This window comes from Plecotus auritus (genome assembly GCF_963455305.1).
Source record: "Plecotus auritus genome assembly, chromosome: 7".
Lineage (NCBI taxonomy): Eukaryota > Metazoa > Chordata > Mammalia > Chiroptera > Vespertilionidae > Plecotus > Plecotus auritus.
In genome coordinates this window covers 166,973,680-167,000,322 of record NC_137774.1, presented here as the reverse complement: position 1 = coordinate 167,000,322, position 26,643 = coordinate 166,973,680, and the positions used below count along the sequence as shown (strand labels likewise).

General features: G+C 39.3%; 1 protein-coding gene across 2 annotated transcripts in view; it reads right to left on the bottom strand.

Annotated features, from left to right (window-relative positions):
* The window catches only part of HCN1 (hyperpolarization activated cyclic nucleotide gated potassium channel 1), a 324,316-nt gene that overhangs the window by 110,966 nt on the left and 186,707 nt on the right, over positions 1–26,643 (bottom strand). For both annotated transcript variants that reach the window (XM_080682007.1, XM_080682008.1), the window contains exon 3: positions 22,484–22,645. In XM_080682007.1, the coding sequence (XP_080538133.1) occupies positions 22,484–22,645 (162 nt within the window). The remainder of the gene's footprint in view (positions 1–22,483; positions 22,646–26,643) is intronic.

The window sequence follows — 26,643 nt, the reverse complement described above, 5'->3', positions numbered from 1 at the left end:
TAAAAAATTCTTGAAAAACCTTATAACTGTGGTTTTGAACTCTATATCCAGTCGTTTGCTTTCCTCCATTTCTTTCATTTGTGACCTGTTTCTTTGTCTCCCACATTTTGGCTGCTTCCCTGAGTTGATAGAGTGGCTTTGTGTGCTAGGTGTCCTATGGGGCCCAGTGGCTCAGCCTCCCCAGTTACCTGAGGTGGACACTCTTGGTGCACCCCTTTGTAGTCTGTGTGCACAGTCTTGTTGTAGTTAAGCTTTGATTGTTGTTGGTATCACTGGGGGAATTGACCTCCAGGCCAATTGACTGTGAGGATCAGCTGTGTCTACGCTGGGAGAACTTCTGTGCTGGAGACACCCTTATGGGGCAAGACTTGCTTCAGTGGGGCTTTGGTGCCCACTGAGTCTGCCCCCTGAGTGTGTCCCTTATGGATCTGAGGAGTTGTAATCTGGATGGTCCCACTCTGACCCCTGGATACACTGGCTCTTGGATCTCCAAGGAGGTGCTAATTTAACCTCTGCCTGAGGCCACCCAGCAGGAGCTATGGAGAGATCTGCAGATTCCTCTTCTTTGTTTGGGTTTTGGAGGTGCCCAGATGAGGCCCAGCTGTGAAGCAATGCAAGCTGCTGCGGAACCTTGGGCCTTCTTTTGGATGTTCTGGGTCTCACTGACTCAGCTGCAGTCTGTTAGGTAAGTTTAGAATTCAAAGGACCAGGGCATTCATATGCAAAAGCCTCTGCACTCAGCTTGGATGGGGCTGAGTCTCAGGGCGGAGCAATCAGCAATGGCTTCGTGGGGCGGGATCTTGGGGCAGAGCAAAAGGCAATGGCTTCCCATCAGCCCTGCCCTAAGAGGCCCCTGGTTCTCAATGTCCCACTGTAATCGCTGCAAGCACCTCTGAGAGAAAGCCGCCCTCGAGTTTCGCCCATTGCCAGACAGTCCAGTTTCTTCCCATATGAGTCTGGGTCCTCAGAGTCTCTCCTGGAACTGGAGTTCAGAGCAGTCAGGAGCTTTTGTTTCCCTCCTGATTAAGAAAGCCAGCTGCATACTCACTTGCCAGCCCTCTCCTGCGCAGCTCCTATAAGTCTCAGTGTGCTTTTCTCTTTCCTTCTGGTTGTAGAATTTCCACTCAGCCAGCCTTCCTGTGGTTCTGGATGATGCCCATTTTGTCTTTTAGTTGTAGTTTTGAAATTGTTGTGCGAGGCAGCAGTTTAGGTGTTTACTGATGCCGCCATCATGGTTTCTCTTGTCCTCCACAGCTGTTTTAAAGTGAGGAGGCCACTTAATCCCTGAGGCCCCATGTGCAATGGACTGAGGGACAGCGGTGCGGAAAAGTAAATTAAACCAGCTGATGCTGAACTGGACCATTCAGACATGGAAAGCAAATGCTGGGCACTGGCTCTGATTTTAGCCCTGCTAAAGGCAAAATGGGACTTCTTCCTCGGCAGGAGTGAGGGAAGTGAAACCTTGGAAACGTGGAGGTCTGATTCCACAGTAATAAAGCTTTCTACAATATGGTATCCTCCCATAAGAGTCTCAGAAAAAAGTCTTTTTCTCAGGATATCGCTAGAAATCCACCCCCACTAGCAACCAAGGGAGATGAGGACCTCTCCTCTCTGGTAACACTTTCAAGTTAATCATTAATCCACAAAAATATTGATTCATTACCATTGATGAAACTACCTGATTAAAATTATGATACAATATGTGATGGCGTTGTTGCCAAGTAATTTGAAGTACAAAGAAGTATTTCATGTTCTGGCTCTATGAGTCCTTGGCTCTGCGAACAAATCCTGCTTTTCTAAGATTGTATGGAGGTAGTACTTGATCACTTTGATTTTCAAAATTTCTGGGCATTATCTGAGGGAGAACATTATGTCTTTGTCCTGTGAAGTCTAAATTATGGTGGAAAGAGCATGCACTTGGGAGCGAGATGGTTCTTAAGTAAAATTCTTGCTTGGCTTCTCGCTAGGTGTTTTACAGTGAGGAGGCCATTTACTCCCTGAGAGCCTGCGCTGTCCTTTATGACACTGTGAGTAAGATGTGCAGAATCACACCAAGGGTTAAATGAGATAGATACCACATGCAAAGCTCCTGGAACATAGTAGAAACATAACTTGTGGATATCTCAAACAAGAGTACTATTCTACATAGTCTCACTCTGTAAAAATGAAGCAACATTGTAAAATTTGACTTTAGAAATCATTTTAGTCTGTTTCACATTTTCTGCTATGGATTCATTTGTGCTGTTAGTGCTAATACGTTTTGAATTTTCTCTAATATAAAGTTTTGGTTATTCTTACCAAGAGTCATGCAGGCCATTGTTTCCCTTCTGGTCAGAATATCTGCTTTTTTTTTTTTTTTATCACTTTAGTGCTAACTTAAAGCAATGAAGAAACATTCATTTTTAAAAAAATATTCAAGTCACTTTAATTTACCATGGTTTCCTTATGAAGTTGTAAAAACGTGTTATATTAGTATACATTGTATAACGAGTGGTTAACAGCTGAGTTGTATAAGATTTAATTATTAATTTTGATTTACTAGTAATGAAGGCAATTGCACATTTTTATATTAAACATTGTATATGGTTTGTAATGATTTAATATCTCTCATGTATTATTAAATTCATGCATTATTACTGCTCTGCAACTTGAAAATCAAATTTTGCCTGGGGTTGATACAGGAGAAAGAAATAAAGGCAGGAATGAGTAAATTAAGTAAATTACCCCTGGATAATTAAAGGAGTATAATAGACTAAACTCTATTTATGGAAATCTCTGTTTTATAGCTAGGGAAGTTTTCATTTTAAAAAAGCTCAGATCACAATGACATCCCCAATAACATCCCTTGTGCACAACTTGCTGATGAGACCATGTTTTAGTTAATGTATTGTTTCTGGGCACTAAGGTAGCCACATGTACTTCTTTCTCTTCCTACCTCCTCTTTTGTGGCTAGCCAATGAAACATGCAATTTTTAGGTGCTTTGCTGAAGGTTGAAATGTTCAGGAAACACACTTTTCAAATGATTTGGTTTCCTAACTTGAAGTGAAGCTAAAATGGAAAACATGTCTTTCTTCATTTTGCGTGTAAGACACCACCTGCCTGGTGCATAGTAGGTGCTCAGTTAATGTCTGTCCAATGCCTGACTTCAAATTGGAAAAATAATATCACAGAGGAGAACATTATGAAATCTGTTGGTTCACCCTCCAGCCTAACCAACATGATCTGTCTGGGTGGGGGGAACGTTAACCCAGGTGGTGCATTAGCTGACCGTTGGGAGTGGTGTCCCTGTGACCCAGTACCACAGGGTGAGTTCCTCGCTTCCTACGAGGTGCATTCAGCAGGCATCAGGTGTTCTTCACTTCTCCAGAGAGAATAAAAAAATAAATTTTAAGTTGCTTATGAGATATTTATATATTTAATATTGGAGCCTTGTGACACAAAGTAATGATTTGGGGAGAACGTGGTAGCATTTTTATTTTTCTAAAAGTGTACAAGTTTACAGTCTATGGGTAACCTCTCTAGAGGGACAGTGGGAGTCTGCCCTGCACCACATCTGCTCGGCACAACATCAATTCCAAAGGCTCACACAGTGCTGGAGTGAACATCCCGGGCAGCATTGGGGGTGAAGTAGACTGTTATTCTTTGCACATTGGACAGAATTTAGTGAGTAGAAATCCAGAGGGAAAGTGAAACCAAATTCAGATCGACAGAAAACAGAAGTTCAACTACAGATAGGCTGCAGGCAGAGAGCTGGTATTTTCCAGAGCATAAATTAAACGAAAGGATCATCAGTCTGCAGCCGTCTAGGGTGAGAGGTATTTGGCCAAAGTCTGAACATGACAAAGAACAAGGATGAGTTTAAAACAGCCAGCTTTGCCACAGTTTGGCCTACAGGACCATATTGCTAACAGCTAATATTTCGAGTGCTGACGCTGCCAGATGTGCTCATTTATAGACAGCATTTATAAATATCACAACAACCCAACAGAGTGGGCATCACTGAGGTTTTGAAACTATGAAAAGAAAAAGAATGAAGTGTTAGCTCCATCATATATAGTATCCCCAGGTACCAGAAGTGTGCTCACTTCTGATACCTGGGGATACTATATATGATGGTATATATAGTAAAAAATCACTGACCCCTACGTATCATCTGCTTTTTCCAAGACATACACACCTCTGATAAAATTTAATTTATAAATTATGCACAGTAAGAGATTAACAACAATGCCTAATAATAAAATGGAGCAATTATAGTGATATACTGTAATGGAAGTTAGGTGAATGAGGCATTATTAAGTAAAACAAAGGCTACTTAACCACAAGTAGGGCGATGCCAGGACAGTGGATCTGATCACCAATACAGTAACTAAGTGACTGCCTGGTGGGCAGTGACTATAGATAAGTTGGACACACCCATCCTGGGCGGGGCGAAGCAGGACAGTGAGATTTCATCAGGACAGTCAGAAATACTGTGCAATGTAAAACTTATGAATTATTTCTGTAATTAGACACCTTGATCTTGGACTCCCCAGCCTTCAGAACTGTGAGAAATAAATACCTGTTGTTTAAACCGCCCGTGCATGGTATTTCTTATGGCAGGCTAAGCGGACCAGGACCCTAAATATGTGACAGAGTTCCAGATGGTGAGGAAAATAGCTAAGCCCAGAAAGAGCTTTGGAGGTTTGGAATTGGACACACCAGAGGCAAACCTCAGCTTTGCAATGTACAGTGGAGATATTAACAACGCCGAGCTCCAGCTGCCTCGCTGTAAAATTGGGATCTGCAATGTGCGCTGTGGAGTTGGAGAGGACTAAATGACATCAGGAGCACATAGGGGCTCCTAACATACTGCAAGCACATTACCAAGTAAAGCACCACGCCGCAGAAGAGCACTCCCTTCGATTTGGTGTACAATAGGGACTAATACGATGCTTCCAGTCCTCGCCCTGGGAAGAATGTGCCTTTAAGTGATGTCTCTTTCATAGCAACCTCCGTGAAAATCACCATGCACGGCACCAAATGCCTAATACAACAGCTATCACACGAGAGAATTCTGTGATGTTCTGAGCTTCTCAGGTTCAGGAGCATCTTGCCTTGGTCAGGAAACCGTAACTCTCCTGCATGACTAGAAGATATGCTCCAATGGATAATTGCTGTGCCTTCTTACCGCATCATTACATTTTTATAAAGCACTATCTCCATTTGACATATTGATTATTTTATGTACTCAGCTACTAGTGGTCCATCAGAACTTCACTGCAAGGTCACTACGGAATGTTTCCTTCTCAGTTTAGTGCAGCTTCCCCTCATCAGGCAAGTGGCAGGTGATGGAGGGAGGAGATAAACACCAAAAGGGGGCCTGAGTGTAACTTCTTTCCTTGAGCTGAATTATGATGCTCAAATCTCTCTCTCTTTCTCTCTTTCTCTCTCTTTCCCCCAACTCAATCTCTCTCTCTGCAACATCCCTAGAGACACATGTCCACTCTGTAGGACATCTGCCCCGACACTATTGCAATTCCAAAGGTTCACACAGAATACAATTCCATAGACACATCAGGTGGCTATAGTGCACATTTGCTAAAAATCAAATTTCAGATAAGGAAAATATATTAGGGAAACATAATGGGCCAAATTATACCTTAGCCTTCAAATTAAAGACCTTGATTTAATGTTTGTTTGTTTGTTTTTTTAGTAAGTTTTGTCTTCTATCACATGAAAATAAAGAAATATAATATGTTAAAATGGAAAATAATGTAAATATTATCTTTTGTCTCTTTAGAGGGAAACAAATCCAATTGAAATCTCCCTTTAAAAGAGAGTTCCATTTTACTTCCATGACATTATTCTGGGTACCCTGCAGCAATACATGAGCAGACGAGATAAAGAATGTGGCTCACAGGGACATGGAAGGTCCTCTCCAGTTAAAGCACCAGGAAACCAATAGGATATCTACACTAATAAAAGAGAAGCATGCAAATTGATTATGCCCCCGCTATGCCTACAAGCCATGCCCACCAGCCAATCAGGAGCGAGTATACAAATTAACCCAACCAAGATAGCTGCGGCCACAGAGCGAGCAGGAGGCTTGGGTTTCCCTGGCAATGGAGGAAGCCAAGCTTCCTGCCTGCTCTGGCTAGCCCTGGCCTCCACTCAAGGCTACAAAGTTTCAATTATAGAAGATAAATAAATCCCAACAAAAATGTGGTGGCCATGGAACTGAAGAGAGCAGGAGGCTTGGGTTGCCCCTGGTAATGGAGGAAGCCAAGCTTCCTGGCCGGCCCTGGCCTTTGCTCAAGGCTACAAAGTTTCAATTATAGAAGATAAATAAATCCCAGATCCCAGTGCCTCCACTTGGGTCACTGGGGGGCGAGGCTGGCCTGCAAACTACCACAGGCCTCTCGCCCAGGCCACCCCATGCCCAAAGGGACCCCCCCCCCGATCTGGGACACCCTTCAGGGCAAACCAGCTGGCCCCCACCCATACACCAGGTCTCTATCCTATCTAATAAAAGAGTAATATGCAAATTGACTGTCACTCCAACACACAAGATGGCTGCCCCCATGTGCTCAAAGATGGCTGCCCCCATGTGGGCACAAGATGGCCACCACAAGATGGCCAGCAGGGGAGGGCAGTTGGGAGGAACCAGGCCTGCAAGGGAGGGCAGTTGGGGGTGATCAAGCCTGCAGGGGAGGGCAGTTGGGGTGACCAGGCTGGCAGAGGAGGGAAGTTGGGGCGACCGGGCCTGCAGGGAAGGGTAGTTGTGGGGGGACCCAGGCCTGCAGGGGAGGGCAGTTAGGGGAAATCAGGCTGGAAGGGAAGCAGTTAGACATCAATCAGGCTGGCAGGGGAGTGGTTAGGGGGTGATCAGGCTGGCAGGCAGGCGAGCAGTTGGGAGCCAGCAGTCCTGGATTATGAGAGGGATGTCTGACTGCCCGTTTAGGCATGATACCCATAGGATCGGGCCTAAACGGGCAGTCGGACATCCCTCGAGGGGTCCCAGATTGAAGAGGGTGCAGGCTGGGCTGAGGGACACGCCCCCCCATGCATGAATTTCGTGCACCGGGCCTCTAGTGACTTTTATAATCATAGCAGCATTTTAGAATGGATTTTCAAAGACCTCATTTGATATAAATGTAAGTACACTGAATTCTTTAACAGGACTTCCCAGAAGTAGGTATATTAAAGGAGATTAAAAAAAATCAAATACTAACATCTGATAATCATTATACATGTTGATTAAGAATCAGCTTCAGTTTGGAATAAAGGTTGAGACTCTCAAATACTGACAAAGACATAAATCAAAGAGTTCAAACATCACTGGAGATTTGAGACAGCTACACATCCAACATTTGTTTTGGTTTCTCTTCACTAAACGTGATACTTGAAGAAATCAAGCTTACCCTCATTTATTCCTTTTATAGCACCAAGTTCAATTAGGGCATAGGACTCCCAGGGCAGGATAATGGACCTACCACAGTGCTGGGTGCAGAGCCGACAATCAGGAAACATTTGTTGACTGCCTAACATAATGAAATAATGAATCTCCCAAAATGATCTCTCCCTAGAATAGCATGAGATCTGACAATATTTATATCTAAATTAAGTACTGTTCCTCCCCACTTCATGACCAAAGACACTTAGGCCTGTCTTCTACCCCCAATGCCAGGGAATGTCACGTGTTCTCAAATCAGTCTGACTTACTTTTGCAGTCCATGGTGCTTCCTTGCCCTCCACCTGGTGCTGTGCCCACCTGCTTGAGCTTCAAACGCACACAGCCCAGTGCTGCGCTGCTCCGGGCTCTGCTGCTCTGTCCCAACCACTTGCTTGCTACCGACTTACTAGGACATTTGCTCTCACACTTGCACCTCGGTGCCTGGCACTCTAATTTCCCCTGGGAAATAAGAACATCGGATTCCCTCCTCTGGGTCCTGTCTGCCCTGGAAGGGGCTCTCACAGCTCAGAAAACTGGGTCTCATTGAGCTCCTCCTGTCACAGAGCGTAAGTCCCCAAATCTCCAAGGCCCGCTGTGACTTGGCTGGCCCAGGGGTACCTTTCCAACTTCATCTCTCCAGCCACCAGTCAGCCCTGCACAGGCTGTCCCTTCCTCCTGGATGTCTCGCCTTCCCGATATCTGCATAACTCATTCTTCCATTTCTTTGAATTCTTGGCTCAGATGCCATCTTTTCAGAGGTGGCATCTAAAAACCATGCTGTCTTAAATAGATCTGCTTGACCCAGGTCACTGTGTTCTGTTCTCTTGCTTTAGATTCTTTTAATAGGATGTGTGCTGTTTGGAATTATCCTTTACAGCTCTTTATTTTGTTTATTTTCTATTTTCCTGGAAAAAAAGACAACCATGAGGGCAAGACATTGTTTTATTATCAATCTATTTTCCCACTACAATCGCAAGTACAAAAATAGTCACTCAAAAAAAATGGGTAGGTAGGTAGGTAGGTAGGTAGGTAGGTAGGTAGATAATCTGTAAATGCTACCAGTGCCTCCCAAGTTAAAGACAATAGGTGGCTACAAATTAGTCCTGCGGTGTGGGGTGAGGGGGATTACACTTAATTGCATATACAATACACTTCTCCAAGTCTTTTTCAGTCCAGCCTGAACACTACATCCTTACAAAGGAAGGAATCTTCTTTATGATAAAGTTAAGATGCTGGATATATTTTTTTATTTTATTATTGGCATAAGGATGATGCTTCATAATCATCCTTAATAAAGCTCTTCTTCATCTGGAATATTTAGAGTCTAAAGCTTGAATTGCAGGTCCCCTGAGTCAGGTAACTATGGCTCTAACTGCAGGGAAGTTCTAGGTCTTGATTTATTAATTAATGGGTTGCTCACCAGGTATTTCTCAGTAGTGGACAACGGGGGAAGTGAAGACCATGGCTTTTAATTTTGAGAAAACCCTTCACAACAGAATCCAAGTGGTCAATTTTTTACTGTGTTTCATACCAAAATTGCATTATTTTCCCCTTGCAATGACAAAGAATTCTCGTGAACAGTGCTGAATTAACAATGGTCTTGCCTTTTTACATTTTATTTATGTATTTTGTTAAGGCCAGTTTTCTCAAATCATAACCTTTTCATAATTTATCATATTACTTAGAGAAATTGTCAAACCAATTCATTCATGTAAAAGAAATCGAAATCATGTAAGTGGTGTGATAAGTCCAGACTGAGCCACGAATGTGGACAAATCCCCTTTCTCTCATTTTTCCTAGTGCCTTTCATTAACTGCTTTTCTCCTTTGTAAATGGGGAGAAAGGGGAAATTCTGTGAGGGCTTGCGTCTGAAGGAAGAGACCAATACTTGTAGTGACAAAGCCCATATATTCCTGGTTTCCACCTTATGAACTAACTGATCACCTTCAGAAGTTGGAAACTGAAGGTCTGCTGGGCACCATTGAGCATTAATTTCCACCTGATAATCATCAGCTCCATTTGAGGAGCAGCTGTGTCCCTTGGTCACCTGAAGCAAGCAGCTGCTTTTCGTCTTACACTTGGTCTAATTCACACCTCAGTATCACTAGATTGGCTCCTGTAGGCATTTAAGTTTGCTATCCACTTTGAAATCAGTTTAATTAGGTCAGACAATGGTTGGGTAATACCTTTTGATCAAATTGGACTTCATTTAAAAAATATATTTTTCAAAAGTTAATTTCATTTGATAGTCTCAAGTCGTCAAGAGCCTTTGAAAGAATTTTCTATGTGCAGTCCAATTTATATATTAAATAGTATTTTTAGAGAATAACATTTTCTAATTATTTTTATTAACTTAGTTGATCCTGCTAGTAATAGGGTATTTTTTGGTTTTAAAAGTTGGTGAAAGATTTTTCTTTCCTGTCATGATATATAGAATATTATAAACAATATTAAATAACTATTTGACATTTAGGATTTTTTTGGATCACCACTGTATATTCAACTGTTTTATGCTACAAAGCAGCATAGTCTTGAGCACTGGGTTGGGCTAAACCTGCATTAATTCTGTACTAGAATTATTTTTTAGAATAAATCTCAGACACTTTCCCCATTTCTCTTGCCATTGAACTCTTTTTCACCAAGCTATTGGGAAATAAGTGAAAAAAAGTAAGGCTGTTTAAAGCTTTGATTAATTGTGTTTTATTAATATTAATCAGATGTGTTACAGATGTTTGGTTAACCAGTTGTTTATTTCATAGAGATTTAACCCTTCTCACTAAGGTTTGCTCTGGATCCTCTAGAAAATGTAATTTCACAAATTAAAATTCATAGAGGGAGAGAGAATTAACTTACTTATTATCTATTTTATCTCTAAATAAAGACATAAGCATTTTTGGGAAGCTGTAGGTTTAATTTTCCATAACTTGATAGCAATGAAAATAATCAGCAACTTTACAAGCAGCTGCATCACAATGTAAGGTTTGGCATTATTTTGGGTGAAGTCAATTGTGAAATATGCAACTTCTCACTTCCTGCAAGTTAAACAGTAAGTCTTTTTCTCTGTGCTCCAAATAGCACGAAGAAATATGCTATTTGGCAAATGATTACTTTAATCAAGAATAATACTTTTGTTATAATTTTAAAGATTTTTCTTATTACTAGTAATAAATAAAAATAGAATAAATACTTATAAGATGTTAACAGTTTTTTGAAGGAGGGCCACACACTTCTAAGTTTCTCAGGGAATTTATCCCTGTGATCTATCACAAAGAGGGATAAAGTTTTAAGAACTAAGTTCTGCTACACCTTAAGAGATACGCTGCAAAGAAAAACACATTGCAAAGCAATGAGCCCCTTTCCTGTTTATACAATTGGAAAGATTCTGTGTAAAGATAATGGCATCTCTTTTGTTGATATCTGGCAGGATTCCCTTCTTCCTGGCACACTCTTCATGGGTTTTTACAATCTGCAGGCACACTTTAGTGCTTCCTTAATACCTAAATACTCTGTCAAATAATCAAGAGAGTTATTTGAGAAAAAGTGGTTATTGAAAAACAAGTTAATTATTGACATGTCACAATGTCCTTAATTTATCTTACATACAATTAAATTTATAAGTGGATCTAAATTAGTTTAAAAGCATCATATCAGGAATAAAAGTAGATAATCAGTGAGCATTTACCTTTCAAAGAGATAATTAGGTACCTTTTGGTCAGAAAATAATTGCCTGTAGAAGTAAAAATTCTTATAACTGGAGGCTCCAAATTAAACTAAATATTTTTCTTGTGTAAAAATACTGTTGGTTAGAATTTTCTAGTTAACATGGGTCTTAATTATTGATATACTAGAGGCCCAGTGCACTAAATTTGTGCACTGGTAGGGTCCCTAGTGGCAGCTGGCCGCTGGCCAGGTACTCCCTCCCTCTCCCGCCCAGCCGCCTGCCACCGCTGTCACCATCCGGGGCCTCCTGCCACTGCCGCCGGCCGGGGCCTCCCTCCCTTCCCCCAGCCGACCCCATCCCCTGGCCAAACTCCCAGATGACCTCCTGGTTGTCAGGACAATTTGCATACTAAGCTTTTATTATATAGGATATTGAAGCTACAGCCACTAAAACCCTATGTATTTATCACATCCTTGCCTGATTCCTGTACTTGTCCCTTGCCTTTTTTTCTGACATTATTAAAGACCTTTTGTTCTGCCACATAAAAATCCCATTCTATTAGATTCAGTTCATCATTCTTTTTAACAAGACCTTCTTGAATATGAGTCTATAACCCAGCATTCTCTTTTGATTTCTGTTAGCTGCATCTTCAGTGGCTGCAACTAGGGTGTTATTAATATGTTGAAAAGACACTGGATTATTATATTGAAAAAATGTCATATCCCACAGAGGTACACTAAACATCTTCTATGTTGATATCTATCAATCTGCACTTAGGGGTATGAAAGCCAAAAAAAAAAACCAAAAAAACAACAACACTCATTCAACCAGCTATTAACCCAAACCCACTCAATTCAATATTCTATTAATCCAAATATTTGATAAGATATGATGAAGAATCTGTAGAAAGCATTGTATAAACTGTATTAGTCTAATGATCATTTTAGAAAAAAAAAGTGGACTGATATATGTACATAAAGTTTTCAACAATCTTTTTTCCTCCCATGATAAGTTATCTACAAATGAAGAGAGAATTTAAAAAAGGCAGACTGGTTATGACTTGGTTTTATTAAACAAATGCTTGTTTTGACCACACACTGCCTTTTCTCAGTGCTCAAAAATAATTTCTTTTATAATTTAACTAGAGGCCTGGTGCATGAGATTTGTGCACTTGGGGGGAGCGGGGGGCTCCCTCAGCCTGGCCTGCTGCGCCCTCTCACAGTACGGGAGTCCTCGGGGATGTCTGACTGATGGAGAGCGGGCCTAAGCCAGCAGTCGGATATCCTTAGTGCTGCCGTGGAGGCGGGAGAGGCTCTCAGCACCGCCGCTGTGCTCACCAGCCATGAGCCCAGCTTCTGGCTGAATGGCACTCCACCTGTGGGAGCACACTGACCACCAAGGGGCAGCTCCTGCTTTGAGCGTCTGCCCCCTGGTGGTCAGTGTGTGTCACAGCGACCGGTCATTCTGCCACTCAGTCAATTTGCATATTAGCCTTTTATTATATAGGATGCGGAGTCTTGCTTGGAATCAACATCCAATGTATAAGGCTGTAATTTGCAGCATTTCTTTGTCCTCTCTATAAATTCACACATTATTTACCTACCCCATGGACAAGTGGTTCATCCCAATTTTCAGTTTGTGAAAGATCCTGTGCAATTAGCCCACCATCTCTTCTTCACGATATCTTCACCTTAAAGTGCACTTCACATGGGCCAGGGAGCTGGGCTCACCTGGAGTACCAAAGTAGTGACTTTGAATTCAATTTCCCTAGAGTTTATCCCTGTATACTCAGAAGACATCCTTACACAAGACTGAAGGTATTCCACCTACACTCTAGAATTTATTGGTCTTTGCTCCAACTATTACTAAATGCCATCAATGTTTCCCTCACTCTAAAGGTTATTTAGTTGCTATCTTAGATCCAGTTCTGTAACTAACTTCCTGCTTGATCTTTGACAGATGAGTTGAATATCTCATTCTTAATTCATAATGTATGTTTTCATTGGTGTTTGCATATAAAAGTACCTTCGGAAGAAGTCATGAATAAAATCTTTAATAGTCGAAGATTAATAAAATCTTTAATTTCATTTGCCTAGTATTTACTGATTACTGACCTATGCCAAACTTCTCCCCCCCACCACCACTTTTTTAAAGAATTGATAAGATAGTTGAGACCTGAATTACAAAAGTGCTAGATGGAATATAATCATCACTTAATGGAGACTTAATTATTTAGTTTCAACTTGGGAGTAGTGAGGAGTTAGCAATGGGTACCACCTGAAACGGTATTTTCCCAAGCATCTTATAATTCCATTTAGCTAAATAAGTTTTTACAAATATGAATCAATAGCTGGACTTAGGACACAATTTGTTTTTAAAAGTCATCTACAGGACAAAAATACAGTTCATGCAAATTGAGATCATCAAACTGAATTATATCCTCATTTGAATACAATTGAAATTAAAGATTTTTCTACCCAAAGCCCTTCCCTAACTTGCAGGCAAAAGGATCCTAGATGACCACACTGATCACAATGGCAAAGGCTAACACAGGTGCTCGGTATGTATATGATTGTTTGGTGGTCAGTATAAGTAGCTATCATAATCAATATCTACTTTTATCTTTAGCATATATTTAGAGAAAACTTTTTTGATCTTATAATATATTCTAGAAAATGATATTGGAATATATACACTATACAGTGGTTCATGATTGTATATCTTTTTATGAATTACAAAGATACGATGGTGAATTCTCAAATGTTTTTCCACAATCTTTCATCTTTAGCTTAGACAATTAAAGTAAATGGTTAGAGCCCACAGATGGATATGCTCATAGCTCTATACATGGAGTAGGAGACAACAGGTTATACAGGGAGGCCAGGTGTTAAGTCTCACTGAGATGGAGCCGAGTTTCTGAGGCACCTGGCTGGTGATGCTAGGAGAGTATTTAACATTGGTCACACTGGACCACCTCTATGCCTTTAAAGTGTAGAGAAGACCAGCTCATGATTCTACTCCATATTCCCAAAGTCTTATCTGATAAATTGGCTATGCTAGTTGGCATGAATGGTGCTGCTTCTAGCCATTTGTTGCTTAAAAGGGAAGAGCTGGGCTACATAAGAAGAACAAACACGTTTGAAACTTCTGTATCGGTCTTGGTACTGGTAAGGCCACTTAACGTAGTCTTCGCCAATATGTGATTTAAGTAATACCCTTTATCCTTCTTTAGATGGAAGGATAATTCATGTTAACACTTTTTTTCTCATGCATATTTCATTTGAAAACAAAAGACCAGATTAGAACTAATTTCCATAGGATTGTTCCCATAACTGGGTACATGTCTGAGAAGGAGGAATACAGTAGGCGAATTGTTTCTTTTGTGACGAGGCTTCTGTTCAGTAGAGAGCTGGCACCAGGCTGGTTTTCCTATTCGGCAGAAATAGGAAATTGGATGGGGAAGGAGAACTACAGTACTCAGCAAGCTGCTAACCTACTTTGTTATCATTACTCATAGGACCTATGAATGCTTTTTTTTTTTTTTTCCAGTAGAGCTACATAGTGACTTGTCAGCAAATTAGTTACTTTTTTATCAGGACTTTAAAAAAAGTCTGTGGCAATACGTTCTATTTAGAAAAAAATCAACAATGTATGAACTCAATTTCTAATTTATAGAATTACAGATCTATAATACTTGCTACACCTCAAGAGAGGACATATATTTTCGATTAAGACATTTTAGCTTCATGTTTAGTTATATTATTTCAATCAATCATTATCTAAGTAGTTCCTTGGGCTTTGTAAAAGAAAAAGTGAACCAATTTTAACTTTGTCTTTGTATATTTGCTAGAGCATGAATAGATAATATAATAATCCTAGTTTTCAACGTTCTGCTTGGGTATGGAAACTTGCAAATGAGTGACATATATTCCTTTTTTCCCCAAATAATTCCCTTAAAGTAGATTCCAACAAACAACTCTTCCTACTCTAGCGCCCCAGTGTGCGTGTGGTGACTATAACTGTGTTTGAGCTGGAAGTGACTGACGTGTCTCAATCCCCATTTGTCCAAATGTCCTGATCCCAAACCAGCTGATGGTCATTGAAATAAATGTCTACCCAGTTTGTGTCCCCCAACCTTCAGCTTATACTATGCATAGACTTTATCTTAGGCCACAGGAGGCTGCCACTGACATACCACTCTGTGAAGTGAAGAGAAGTAGTACTGTCTGGGTGGCTAAATTAGAAAAAATTGTAAAAAGAGGCTTGTCTGAAAGGCTGAATTTTCATGTGTCCCGGGCTCGGCAGGCAGAGAGAGGGCTAGTCCCGGGTTCAGGAGTCTCTGGGCTGTGCACACATCTCAGAGGCCTCAGTTCACATGGGTACTAATGGCTTCAGCATGGAATTTCCTATTCTACCTGTTTATAAATTCCTTCAGAGAAGAGCCTACATGTTGATAATCTCTCAGTTTTAGCTTTCAGTTAGAAAGAAGTGGTCTGAATGAAGCCGTATAGAATGTGAGCACTGGTGAGGGCAGGGGCTGCGTCTCATTCCCTGCTGTGTGTTCAGGGCTTAAGATCATGCCTGGCCAAAGGATGGCACTCAGGGGGATTACCTAAATGAAAGAATAAAACACACACACTCGTTTCAGAGCTGAAGTGCAGGAACTTCAGTGCTTTGCCAGAAATCACCGATGGTTCAGTGGTAGAGGCAATTCTGGAATCCATGTCTCTACACTCAATTCTGTCAGCTTTTACCCTTTCTAGTCTGCCGTCTTGGTGCGTTAGGATGGATTAGCTACGTCAGGGAGTGGGTGACAATTAAAACGCATGCCTCTGGAGAGGATCTGGAGGGTTGCGCACCAGCTTTTTCATGCCTAGACGTGCAAGTGAAAGGTGATACAGCCATTCAGAGGCCCTTCAATATACTGATCAGAGGGCACAGTTCCGCCGGAAGAGAGCTGGGAAAATTGCATAGTGTGACTGTTTGGTTGTCAGTAAGTGTCCCTGACACGTTCTCTCAGATGAAAACAAAATTGGATTGTTACTTAGATCTTCTAATCAAATCCTTTATTTTCTCTACATAGGTTTTATTAATTAGACTCTCCAGACATTTTATATCTCTTTTTTTTCTCTGATATTCGTAGTTAATATGGTTCACATATCTTACTTTTTTTCTGGAATATATTGTTATCTTATGTATATAGAACTGAAAAGCATTAAAATTTTATGAATTTTGTGTATATTGCCCAGGAGTTGGTCAAGTGATTACTTATTTTTGAAGATATAATTTGATGTACAAACTATTAAAGCAAAAATCATCCAAAGAACATTGAAAATGCATAAATAATATAATAACTCATTTGTACATAATTTTCAAATACTGTTGATGATTACTCACTTGATTATAAACAATGGATATTTTACTGTTAGCACCCTAGGCAAGGTTGGCATCGGTTCTGTGTGATATGTGGATACATACAAGACATATTACCTGACCTCTAGAGTGGAACTTCAGGATTAAATAGTGTGTAGATTCCTTCAAATCACAACAAAATAAAACATAATGTATGACCTTGACTTGGCTTAAAATATTTTGATTATATTTCTCAAATAAATATGAGTATAAAACTAGAAATACATTTCTTATCCTTATAGCTCTTGTAAAATAAAAACAAAAAGAAATTTACAAAGCAAACACTAAAAAAATAAATGTATCTTAGTACAAATCTACTGTGATGGATGATGTTGTTTTGCTAAAACCAGATAGTTGCATACAATCTCCTATATAATAAAGAGGAAATAATCAAATTGACCATCACTCCAACACACAAGATGGCTGCCCCCATGTGGTCAAAGATGGCTGCCACAAGATGGCCAGCAGGGGAGGGCAGTTGGGGGCAACCACGCCTGCAGGGGAGGACAGTTGTGGGGGACCGAGGCCTGCAGGGGAAGGCAGTTGGGGGGGGACCAGACCTATAGGAGAGGGCAGTTGGGGGGGGGGGGACCAGGCCTGGAAGGGAGGGCAGTTGGGGGTGACCCGGCTGGCAGGAGAGTGCAGTTAGGGGCAATCGGGCTGGCAGTGGAGCAGATAGGTGTCAATCAGGCTGGCAAGGGAGTGGTTAGAGGGTGATCAGGCTGGCAGGCAGAAGTGGTTAGGGGCAATCAGGCAGGAAGGCAGGCGAGTGGTTGGGAGCCAGCAGTCCTGGATTGTGAGAGGGATCCCAGATTGATGAGGGTGCAAACTGGGCTGAGGGACACCCCCCCCCCCCCCGCCCATGCATGACTTTCGTGCACCGGACCTCTAGTGTAAATATAGTGCTGTTATGGCACTAATTATTGTAGAGTATATAGTTTAACACAATACAACCGTGGGCTATATAACAAATGATTAAGTTTTCCAACTCATTTCTCCTTTTTTTTTTTTTTTTAAATATATTTTATTGATATTTTACAGAGAGGAAGGGAGAGGGATAGAGAGCTAGAAACATCGATGAGAGAGAAACATCGATCAGCTGCCTCCTGCACACCTCCCCCTGGAGATGTGCCTGCAACCAAGGTACATGCCCTTGACCGGAATCGAACCCGGGACCCTTCAGTCCGCAGGCCGACGCTCTTTCCACTGAGCCAAACCGGTTTCGGCTCATTTCTCCTTTTGACTCCAGTGAAAATTTTGTACCACATTTACTATATCATTTAGCTTTCATTTAGTATAAATGGATTGTTTATATGTTAACCCATAAGCCAGAATTATTTTAAATAACACCTCATGATACAACACACTTCAACAAAAGCAAATCCAGACTCCATAGTTAGGGTATTCAGCTGACCCTATGTTCATAATATGCTCATGTTGGAACTTTTCTAACTATTGTCAGTGTTTACAAGATTGCTGGGGGAAACATGTGGGGTCCCTGAGAGTAAACTTGCAGACTTCAAGGAGAGAAACATTACCCTAGGAACGTATTATTTAGCTACAAATCCTTCTCTATTTATTCTGAAAAATCATTCCCTAAATGCCATCAAAATTAAAATGTTAGTTCAAATTTGTCATAATTTTCATGTTCTTAGATTCTTAAAATAAATATTTCATATTTGTAATTTAAACCAAAAACCATTACTTCTAATCCCTTTAATAATGAACTAAGACAATGTTAGTGTGATATGCCTAAATCATAGTCACAAAATACCATGGGAATGACAAGATTTTTAAAATTAATTATATTAAACATTAATTATCACACTAATACAAGATTTTCATTCAGCTAGAATTTTATAATTCAAACATTTCTTGAATAAAACAAAAGCAAATATTACAAATGCAAAGCAAGATTAACCCCATTTCTGATAGCATTTTGCTAGTCAAATCTCCTATTTCAAAATGCAATTCAAATAATCCACCATGGTATTGACTGACTTAAAAAACACACACATTTAAATAATTATTTTAGTGATAAATTAATAAAGATTGCAAAGGAAATAGCTGAGAGGAACTGAGCCTACTTCTATGGAATGAAATGTAGATTAGAAACAGTTAATATAAAGAAAATATATTGAATAAATTACCCATTAAAGATACAGAATAGTTATAACATGAACTCTGAATCTCATCATAGGACATATATGGATAATTAGCTAGTGATATATTGGTATACATAAAAATATAGATATGAATGTGATTATAGTTAAAGAGAATTTTTTAAAAAAAATATTTGTATATGGATATAAATAACAATGCAAATGTGGTTAAGAAGAATTTTTTAAAAAATATATATAGAGAGATAAGAATATAGCTATAAATGCAAATACAGTTAAGAAAGATTCAAAATAATATTTAAGGATATAAATGATTTAAAATGAAAGATGTGGAAAAGAAGGAAGGCACAATGAATTCACTAAACTTTATCATAAATAATTTAATATAAATGTCATATGGACAATGCATAACTTTTAATTCAATAACCAAGAATGACCAGTGTCATCTGCACTCCTCTTTGTCTGGTCCCTTAAGTTTGCCTTCCCAGTTTGACTTTGTTTTTCTATATCTACATCTCATATCAGGTGCCACTTTTTAGTTTCACAGCTCAAATGCTGATTTTAGAGTGACTTTCTACTGCCACTTGTGTGTTGTGACCAAAGATTCTATCTTTCATAATTACTTTAATATATATATATATATATATATATATATATATATATATATATTACTGATTTCAGAGAGAAAGGGGGGGAGAGAAGAGAGAGAGAGAAAGAGAGAGAGAGAGAGAGAGAGGGAGAGACGGAAACATCAATAATAGGAGAGAATCACTTATCAGCTGCCTCCTGCATTTATCAACTGCCTCCTGCATGCCCCTCATTGGGATCAAGTCACAACCCATCCGGGCATGTGCCCTGACTTGGAATCGAACCACAACCTCCTGATTCATAGGCCGACACTCAATCACTGAGCCATGCTGTCTGGGCTTTCATAATTACTTCTAACTGTTCTTTGTAATCTGTACCATACAAGATATTCTAGTGTGGTTTAGAACAGAAATCGTGGCATCAGATAGATAGGCATTCTAACCTTGGTTCTACAATCCATACTCATGGTGTGACATTGGATAATTAGTTTAACTTCTAAAAATAGGGGAGGATGGTGCTTACCTCTCTCTGTTGCTGTGAGGACTAATAAGAGAGCACATTGTGTATATTAAGCATGACATACAAGTGTAGGGCGCTTTTTTCTTACGTTAGATTTTCACTTCTCCTTTATGACTTTTTATGGAAAGTTTTCTAGAACACAAAAGCTTTAGGACAGACAATAATATCTCCAAGGTAAATGGCACCATCAAGATTCTCTATTGGTACAAAACTGCCTTTTTTATGGTTTTATCTCTTTCCTATCACCAATATTCACAATTTCACATATTTTTTTGGTGTGAAAATTAAGCTAAATGAAAGATGTGGAAAAGAAGGAAGGCACAATGAATTCACTAAACTTTATCATAAATAATTTAATTTTCACACCAACTTAAATGTTTCCCATCCTCAATGTTTGAGTTAAACATAGAAATCAACTTAAATGTTTCTCATCCTCAATGTTTGAGTTAAACATAGAAATCAACTTAAATGTTTCCCATCCTCTATGTTTGAGTTAAACATAGAAATAATGCTAAGGAATTGCAAAAAAAAAAAATAATAATCCGATTTCACAAGTAAACCTGCAACCAGAAAAAGACCCAAGAAGCAAACTGTAAACTCAGAAAACACATTTTATACAACTAGGCCATAATTAAGGTTTGATGATGTGAGATTAAACACATACACACACACAAAGGAGAACATGCAGACCAATCTAAAGAAAAACCAAACATTAATATTTTCTTCATTAAATATGCTTATCACTAAATATAATAAGTAGTATATTGCCCTACATTATAACTGTAGTTATTTGGACTGTATGGATACCCAAAAATACCCTTTTAATAAAGACAATTGTTATTTTTTTTTTGAAAGAGAGTATCATGCTAAGTAATATAAGCCAGAAGAAAAAGGACAAGAACCATATGATTTCACTCATGTGTGGGATGTAAAATGAAATGCAACGAATGACCAAACAAAGAAACAGAAAACAAACTCATAGATACAGACAACAGAATGGTGGTTACCAGGGAAGGAGGGGGAAAGGGGAAGGATAAAAAGGGTAAAGGCAGTCAAATACAAGGTTGTGAAAGGAGACTAGACTGGGTAGTGAGCACACAATTGAATACACAAACAATCCTATACAATAAAAGGGTAATATGCAAATCGACCAAACAGTGGAACAACTGGTCACTATGACATGCACTGACCACCAGGGGGCAGACGCTCAACGCAGGAGCTGCCCCCTGGTGGTAGTGTGCTCCCACAGGGGGAGCGCTGCTCAGCCACTGGCGAGCGCAGCGGCCTGCCTCCGCGGCAGCGCTAAGAATGTCCGACTGCAGCTTAAGCCTGTCCCCTGTGGGGAGTGACCTAAGCCATCAGTCGGACATCCCCTGAGGGCTCCCGGACTGTGAAAGGGTGCAGGCCGGGCTGAGGGAACCCCCCAACTCCCTGTGTCCACAAATGTCGTGCACCGGGCCTCTACTGTATTATAAAATTGTATACCTGAAACTCATATAATGTTATTAACCAATGTTACCCCAATAAGTTTAATTGAAAACACAGAAAGAAATAAAATGTAATGCTAGAAGAAAATATGAGAACTAACATAAGTAGAACAAATATTTGCAATTGTATATATGAAAAATATTCACTATTGTTTCACTTCTTTTGTGAGTGTCGCACTATTTAGAGCAAAACATGCTCTTAGACTTAATGTGAATATGGTTATATTTTTTATAAATCAAATGTATACTTCACATATTTTAAAGATATTTTCATATCTTTTAGGGCAAAGTTTAAATGCTACCTTTGCCATGAAGTTTTCCCTAGAAAGGATTACTGTTTGAAATATCATTGCACCTTATAGCCAGCTCATTTGCTTTTATACTAAGGCACATGTCTCTGTATGTTTAAGAATGCCTAGAATTGCATGTTATGAATATAGTAAATATTAAAATCAAGTTGAAAGAAAGAAGTTATTCTAAAGAGTAGGCATTGAAGAAAAAAGATTTCCCACTGAATTTAGAGCTAGAGGAAGGGAGAGGGAGAGACAGAAACATCGATGTGAGAGCGAAACATCATGTTACCTACCAGGGATCGAGTCTGTAACCGGAGCATGTGCCCTGACTGGGAACGGGAAGATGCGCAAACAACTGAGCTACACTGGACAGGACAGGAGTAGGCATTTTATTTATTTATTTATTTATTTATTTATTTATTTATTTATTTATTTATATTTTTATTGATAAGGAAGGGAGAGGGAGAGAGAGATAGAAACATCCACGATGAGAGAGAATCATGGATCGGCTGCCTCCTGCAAGTCCCCTACTGGGGATCAAGCCCACAAACCAGGCATGTTCCCTTGACCGGAATCAAACCTGGGACCCCTCAGTCCACAGGCGGATGCTCTATCCACTGAGCCAAACTGGTTAGGGCAGGAGTAGGCATTTTAAAAGGAATGTTGTACTATGGCTATTTGTGTGCATGTTTGTACCTGTACCTTTGAAATAAAATGCCTCAAGATACCAGAGTAAGATATCTAAAAATAGAGGCTGTAACATATACTAGTACATCCCCAGGAACATTTCACGTAGATGAAATTTTGTTGTAGAAAAGAAACATAACATCTGATTTCCCATCCATGGAAGCAAAATGAAGTTTTCTATAAACATGGGTGGGGGGAAATTAGATCATTCTAACAGAAACAGGTAACTTTTTGGGAGGGCATTGCAAATGCCGAGCGGGACATAACAGGAGGGACTTACGACCATCTTGTTGAGCGACACCCAGCAGTCGGAGGGGAAGTCCTGTAGCAGCGGCACCAGGAACTGCAGGCAGCCGTCCCAGTGGCACAGCAGCAGCATCATGCCGATGAGGTTGAAGATGCGCACCACCGCGCTGGCCAGGTCATAGGTCATGTGGAAAATCTAGGACCAAAATATAAAGTCGGTTCTTATAATCAATTTTTTTTAAAAGTCAAGAATACTACCAATGTCAATAGTCATTGATATTACATAGTGTAAGTACCAATTTCATAAAAATAGGAGAAGGCTTTTACAAAGAGAAACAGAATTCCATGTCTTTCTCTCTGCCCTGAGACCAGGCATTCCACTTTCTGAATATTACAAATGACTGTGGGTCCTCCGCAGAGAACAGAGATAACAGAGCTATATCAAATGTACGGGTCACGTTTAAAAAGCATTGGTTTTGCCCAGCCAGGTGGCTCAGGGGTTGAGCATCAACCTGTGAACCAGGAGGTCATGGTTTGATACCCCAGTCAGGGCACATGTTTGGTTTGTGGGCTTGATCCCCAGTGGAGGGTGTGCAGGAGGCAGCAGATCAATGATTCTCTCTCATTATTGATGTTTCTATCTCCCTCTGCCTTCTTCTCTCTGAAAACCAATAAAAACATACTTTTAAAAACATGAGTTTTGCAAGTAATTTTCATTTATGTTCTTCTGGGCATTTCAGCAAAGCTGCTTTAAAACATGATAGCACAATTGACAAGTGATAACAACCCTCTTGTCTCATTCCTTGTTAAGATAATGAACTTACTGAAGGACAAAATAATAATAATAATAATAATAATAATAATAATAATAGTAGTAAGCTAAGAACTAAAGACCACTGACAAGAAGAGTTTAATAGTAAAATATAAAGACTGAGAATTAACTGCAGTTAACTTTTAGCTATATGAGTACAATTCTTTATCTGTGTACACTGAACATGAATAGTAGCCTTTGAGATAACAAGTCCCTGGATTTGGTTAAAAAAACAGTTGAGCAACATTTAACAAAGAATGAAATCATTATTTCCATTTATATTGTTTGCACGGTACAGGCTACCCTTTTCTATGAATCTTTCTTATTGACCTTTTTAAGAAATTAATAAATATGGCTACACTACATATGTAATGACAGAGCACCTGGAGATATATAGAATCATATTATGTATAATTCTCAAAAGAATAAATTATTTGGAAGTAAGAAGGACAAGTATTGCAAAATTGTCTGAGGAACAGAACAAGCCCCACAAAATTTGTATTTTGATTTAGAAAACAGAGCTTTGTAAGGAAACATCTATAATTCTTAACAGAGGTAAGATGACAGGATTGTTGGAGTTTTTCTGTTATAAAATTACCAAATCTGTCTTCAATTAAATGTTTTCCACCTTGCTCCATTTCTATTAGCCACTAATTCTTTCTTTAAACAATCTTTCTTTTTGACACGGTAATTACAGTGAGCAAAAAAAATAAAAATAAAAAAAAATCTTGCTTTGTGGAAATGTACGCACTGTTCTGCATTCCTTTCAAAAGTAAGTTTGGGGTCTTAGTTTTAAAGGCAACAGGTCATGTATTTTGACATTCAGACGGCTATACACATAATTTAATTAAGGCACTGAGAATTTTATTTTCTCTTAAGTTCTTTTTAAATTTGTTTTTGTATTTGGCAAATCCATAGGAAAGTCCTTTTGATGTTATTGCCTGTGATATTTCTTGGTCTCTGAATTTGTAAATAGAAATTGATAACATTTTCATCAAAAATTTCTCATTAAAAGTAATATAGTAAAACATAATAAAAAAGGTTTCTACTATTAAAGTATAAAAAAAATCACCATGGATTAAAATTTTGTTGTTTAGTAATAGAAGTCTATATTTATACCTAAGTATTTCCTGCCAAAATAGTTCAATCTAACTTTTGTGCATTGTTGGAAAATGGGGAAAATTACAGAATGTGAACTCAGGAGCAAACAAGAAACTAATTACCTTTCAACCGCATTCCTTGAAGTAAACAATAACTATGTGAAACCCTCGCTGAAGTCTGTACATTATGAGCACACAGGTAGCAGTCATCATTCAGTTACAGACCTTGGAGGGAGATCAGTGCTGTTAGAGGGACTAGTGCCTTCTTAGTAAAGCTGACTTTCATGAATTTTCTATTTTGTTTTTGTGAAATTTGATTTTCTCTGTGAAATCTTCATTATTTAGTGAATTAAAGGTAACATATGCTAATATTCACCAATGCCTTTAGAAAAATCCTATTACTTCTGAAATGTTTTCCAGAGAAACCGTAAGCACTATTTTTATAAAGGAAGTTGTTGGGGGAAATGAGGCCTTTCATAACATATTAGAAACGCATTGTTTCCATTTACTTACTTATTATTTATTTATTTACTTACTTACTTATTTTTGGTGCTACATGTGATTAAGGAACTCCTACTATATCAGGAAAATTCCTAGAATCAAGTCTGTCTGTCCTCTACCCCATTTCCATTCCCAACCTCACAAAGCTAGCATACGGTACTTGTCCAAGATTTAAATACTAAGTCTACTACAAAGAGCACTCAGCAATAATTCACATAATTAATTTCATAAACTGTAAACTGTCTCCCCTTTTGGCCTTTAACATTATAGGTTCAAATGTGATACCACTTTTTGGAACTACCTAACTTTAGAAGAGGCAGAAGCAAGTTGGCTATTTTGACACTGGTTAGTATTGGAGGCTAATATCAAATAGTCAAGTCCAAGTATTTCCATCATGATTTATCTACCTGACAGAAGAACGTCACGATGTACATAGAGCTCATTTTGATGTTTACACACATGAGTGTGTGTAGTGCCTGCCAGGGCCCCACCTGGTTGTCTCTTGAGCTCCTATAATTCATCCACTCTGACAGGCACAGTCATCAATCACCTGGGGCCAGTTGCTGAGATTATTAATGGCCCTGTTAAAACCATGCTCGTGGAATATTTGGATTGAGAAGATCATTTTCTTATGGAGCTCAGACATCTGTAGACAGTCAAGCTAACCCAAGAAGTAAACATCTGACCTAATCTGTGCATTGCCACAACTTCTCAGTGTCTAAGTATGGTCTGTGGCGTAAATCTAAGTGCGACATTACTGGACTCTCTGGTCAAGCAGACCATACCATTGATGACAATAGCTTCTGGGTTTTTGTGTGTTTTTTTCCCCATCTATGAGGTGAATATCTATTGTTGAGTGATAAATTCCTGTCTAAATCAATTATCTTAATACTATTTTCTGCAAACTTGACTTCACACAAAAATAACACCACAGATGACGCTCAGTAAACTGTTGAATGAATGAATGAGAATGTTGCAGGTGTTTAACAGAAAGAGCATAAGTAACTGCTTATGATCCTAAGAGTGTGACATTTGCTTCTGTGTTTTCAATCAGGGAATTAAAAAGTTAATTATTCTCTATCTTCCTAGTGATCTGACTTAAAACCTGATTTGCATGCTCAGGGTGTGGGTGGCAGAAAGATAGGATGTTCTGACCACTAACAATATGCTTTTAAGTGGTATTTATAAGAATCGACTGGAAAAAAAAAGAATTAAAGTAAGTTTTAAAAGCAACTCTTTCATTTCCTTTTCATTAAAAACTAGACTACAAAACATATCAGTGGAAGGCTCTTGCTTTACATTTGTCCAGCTCAGAACACTGTGTTGTTCATATGACTCAGTGAAAGAATAGATCTGGTCTCAAATCCCCCCTCAATTCTTTTTGTAAAAATATATTTTTATTGATTTCAGAGAGGAAGGGAGAGGGAGAGATAGAAACATCAATTATGCAAGAGAATCATTGATCAGCTGCCTCCTGCACGCCCCCACACTGGGGATCGAGCCCACAACCCGGGCATGTGCCCTGACTGGGAATCAAACCCATGACCTCCTGGTTCATAGGTCAAATGATCAACCACTGAGCCATGCCAGCTGGGCCCCGCTCAATTCTTTTTATAATATTACAGTTATAGAGTTCTGCCCAGTTGGAGTCCAATGACTCCAGCTAAGATAGCTAATCAACTTTCCAAAACTAAAAAATGCTCTGATTAAGATAATTTAATTCAGAACCCCCAACCCTGCCCTAATGTTTGCAGAATTGTTCACCATATGTAAAATTTTTCC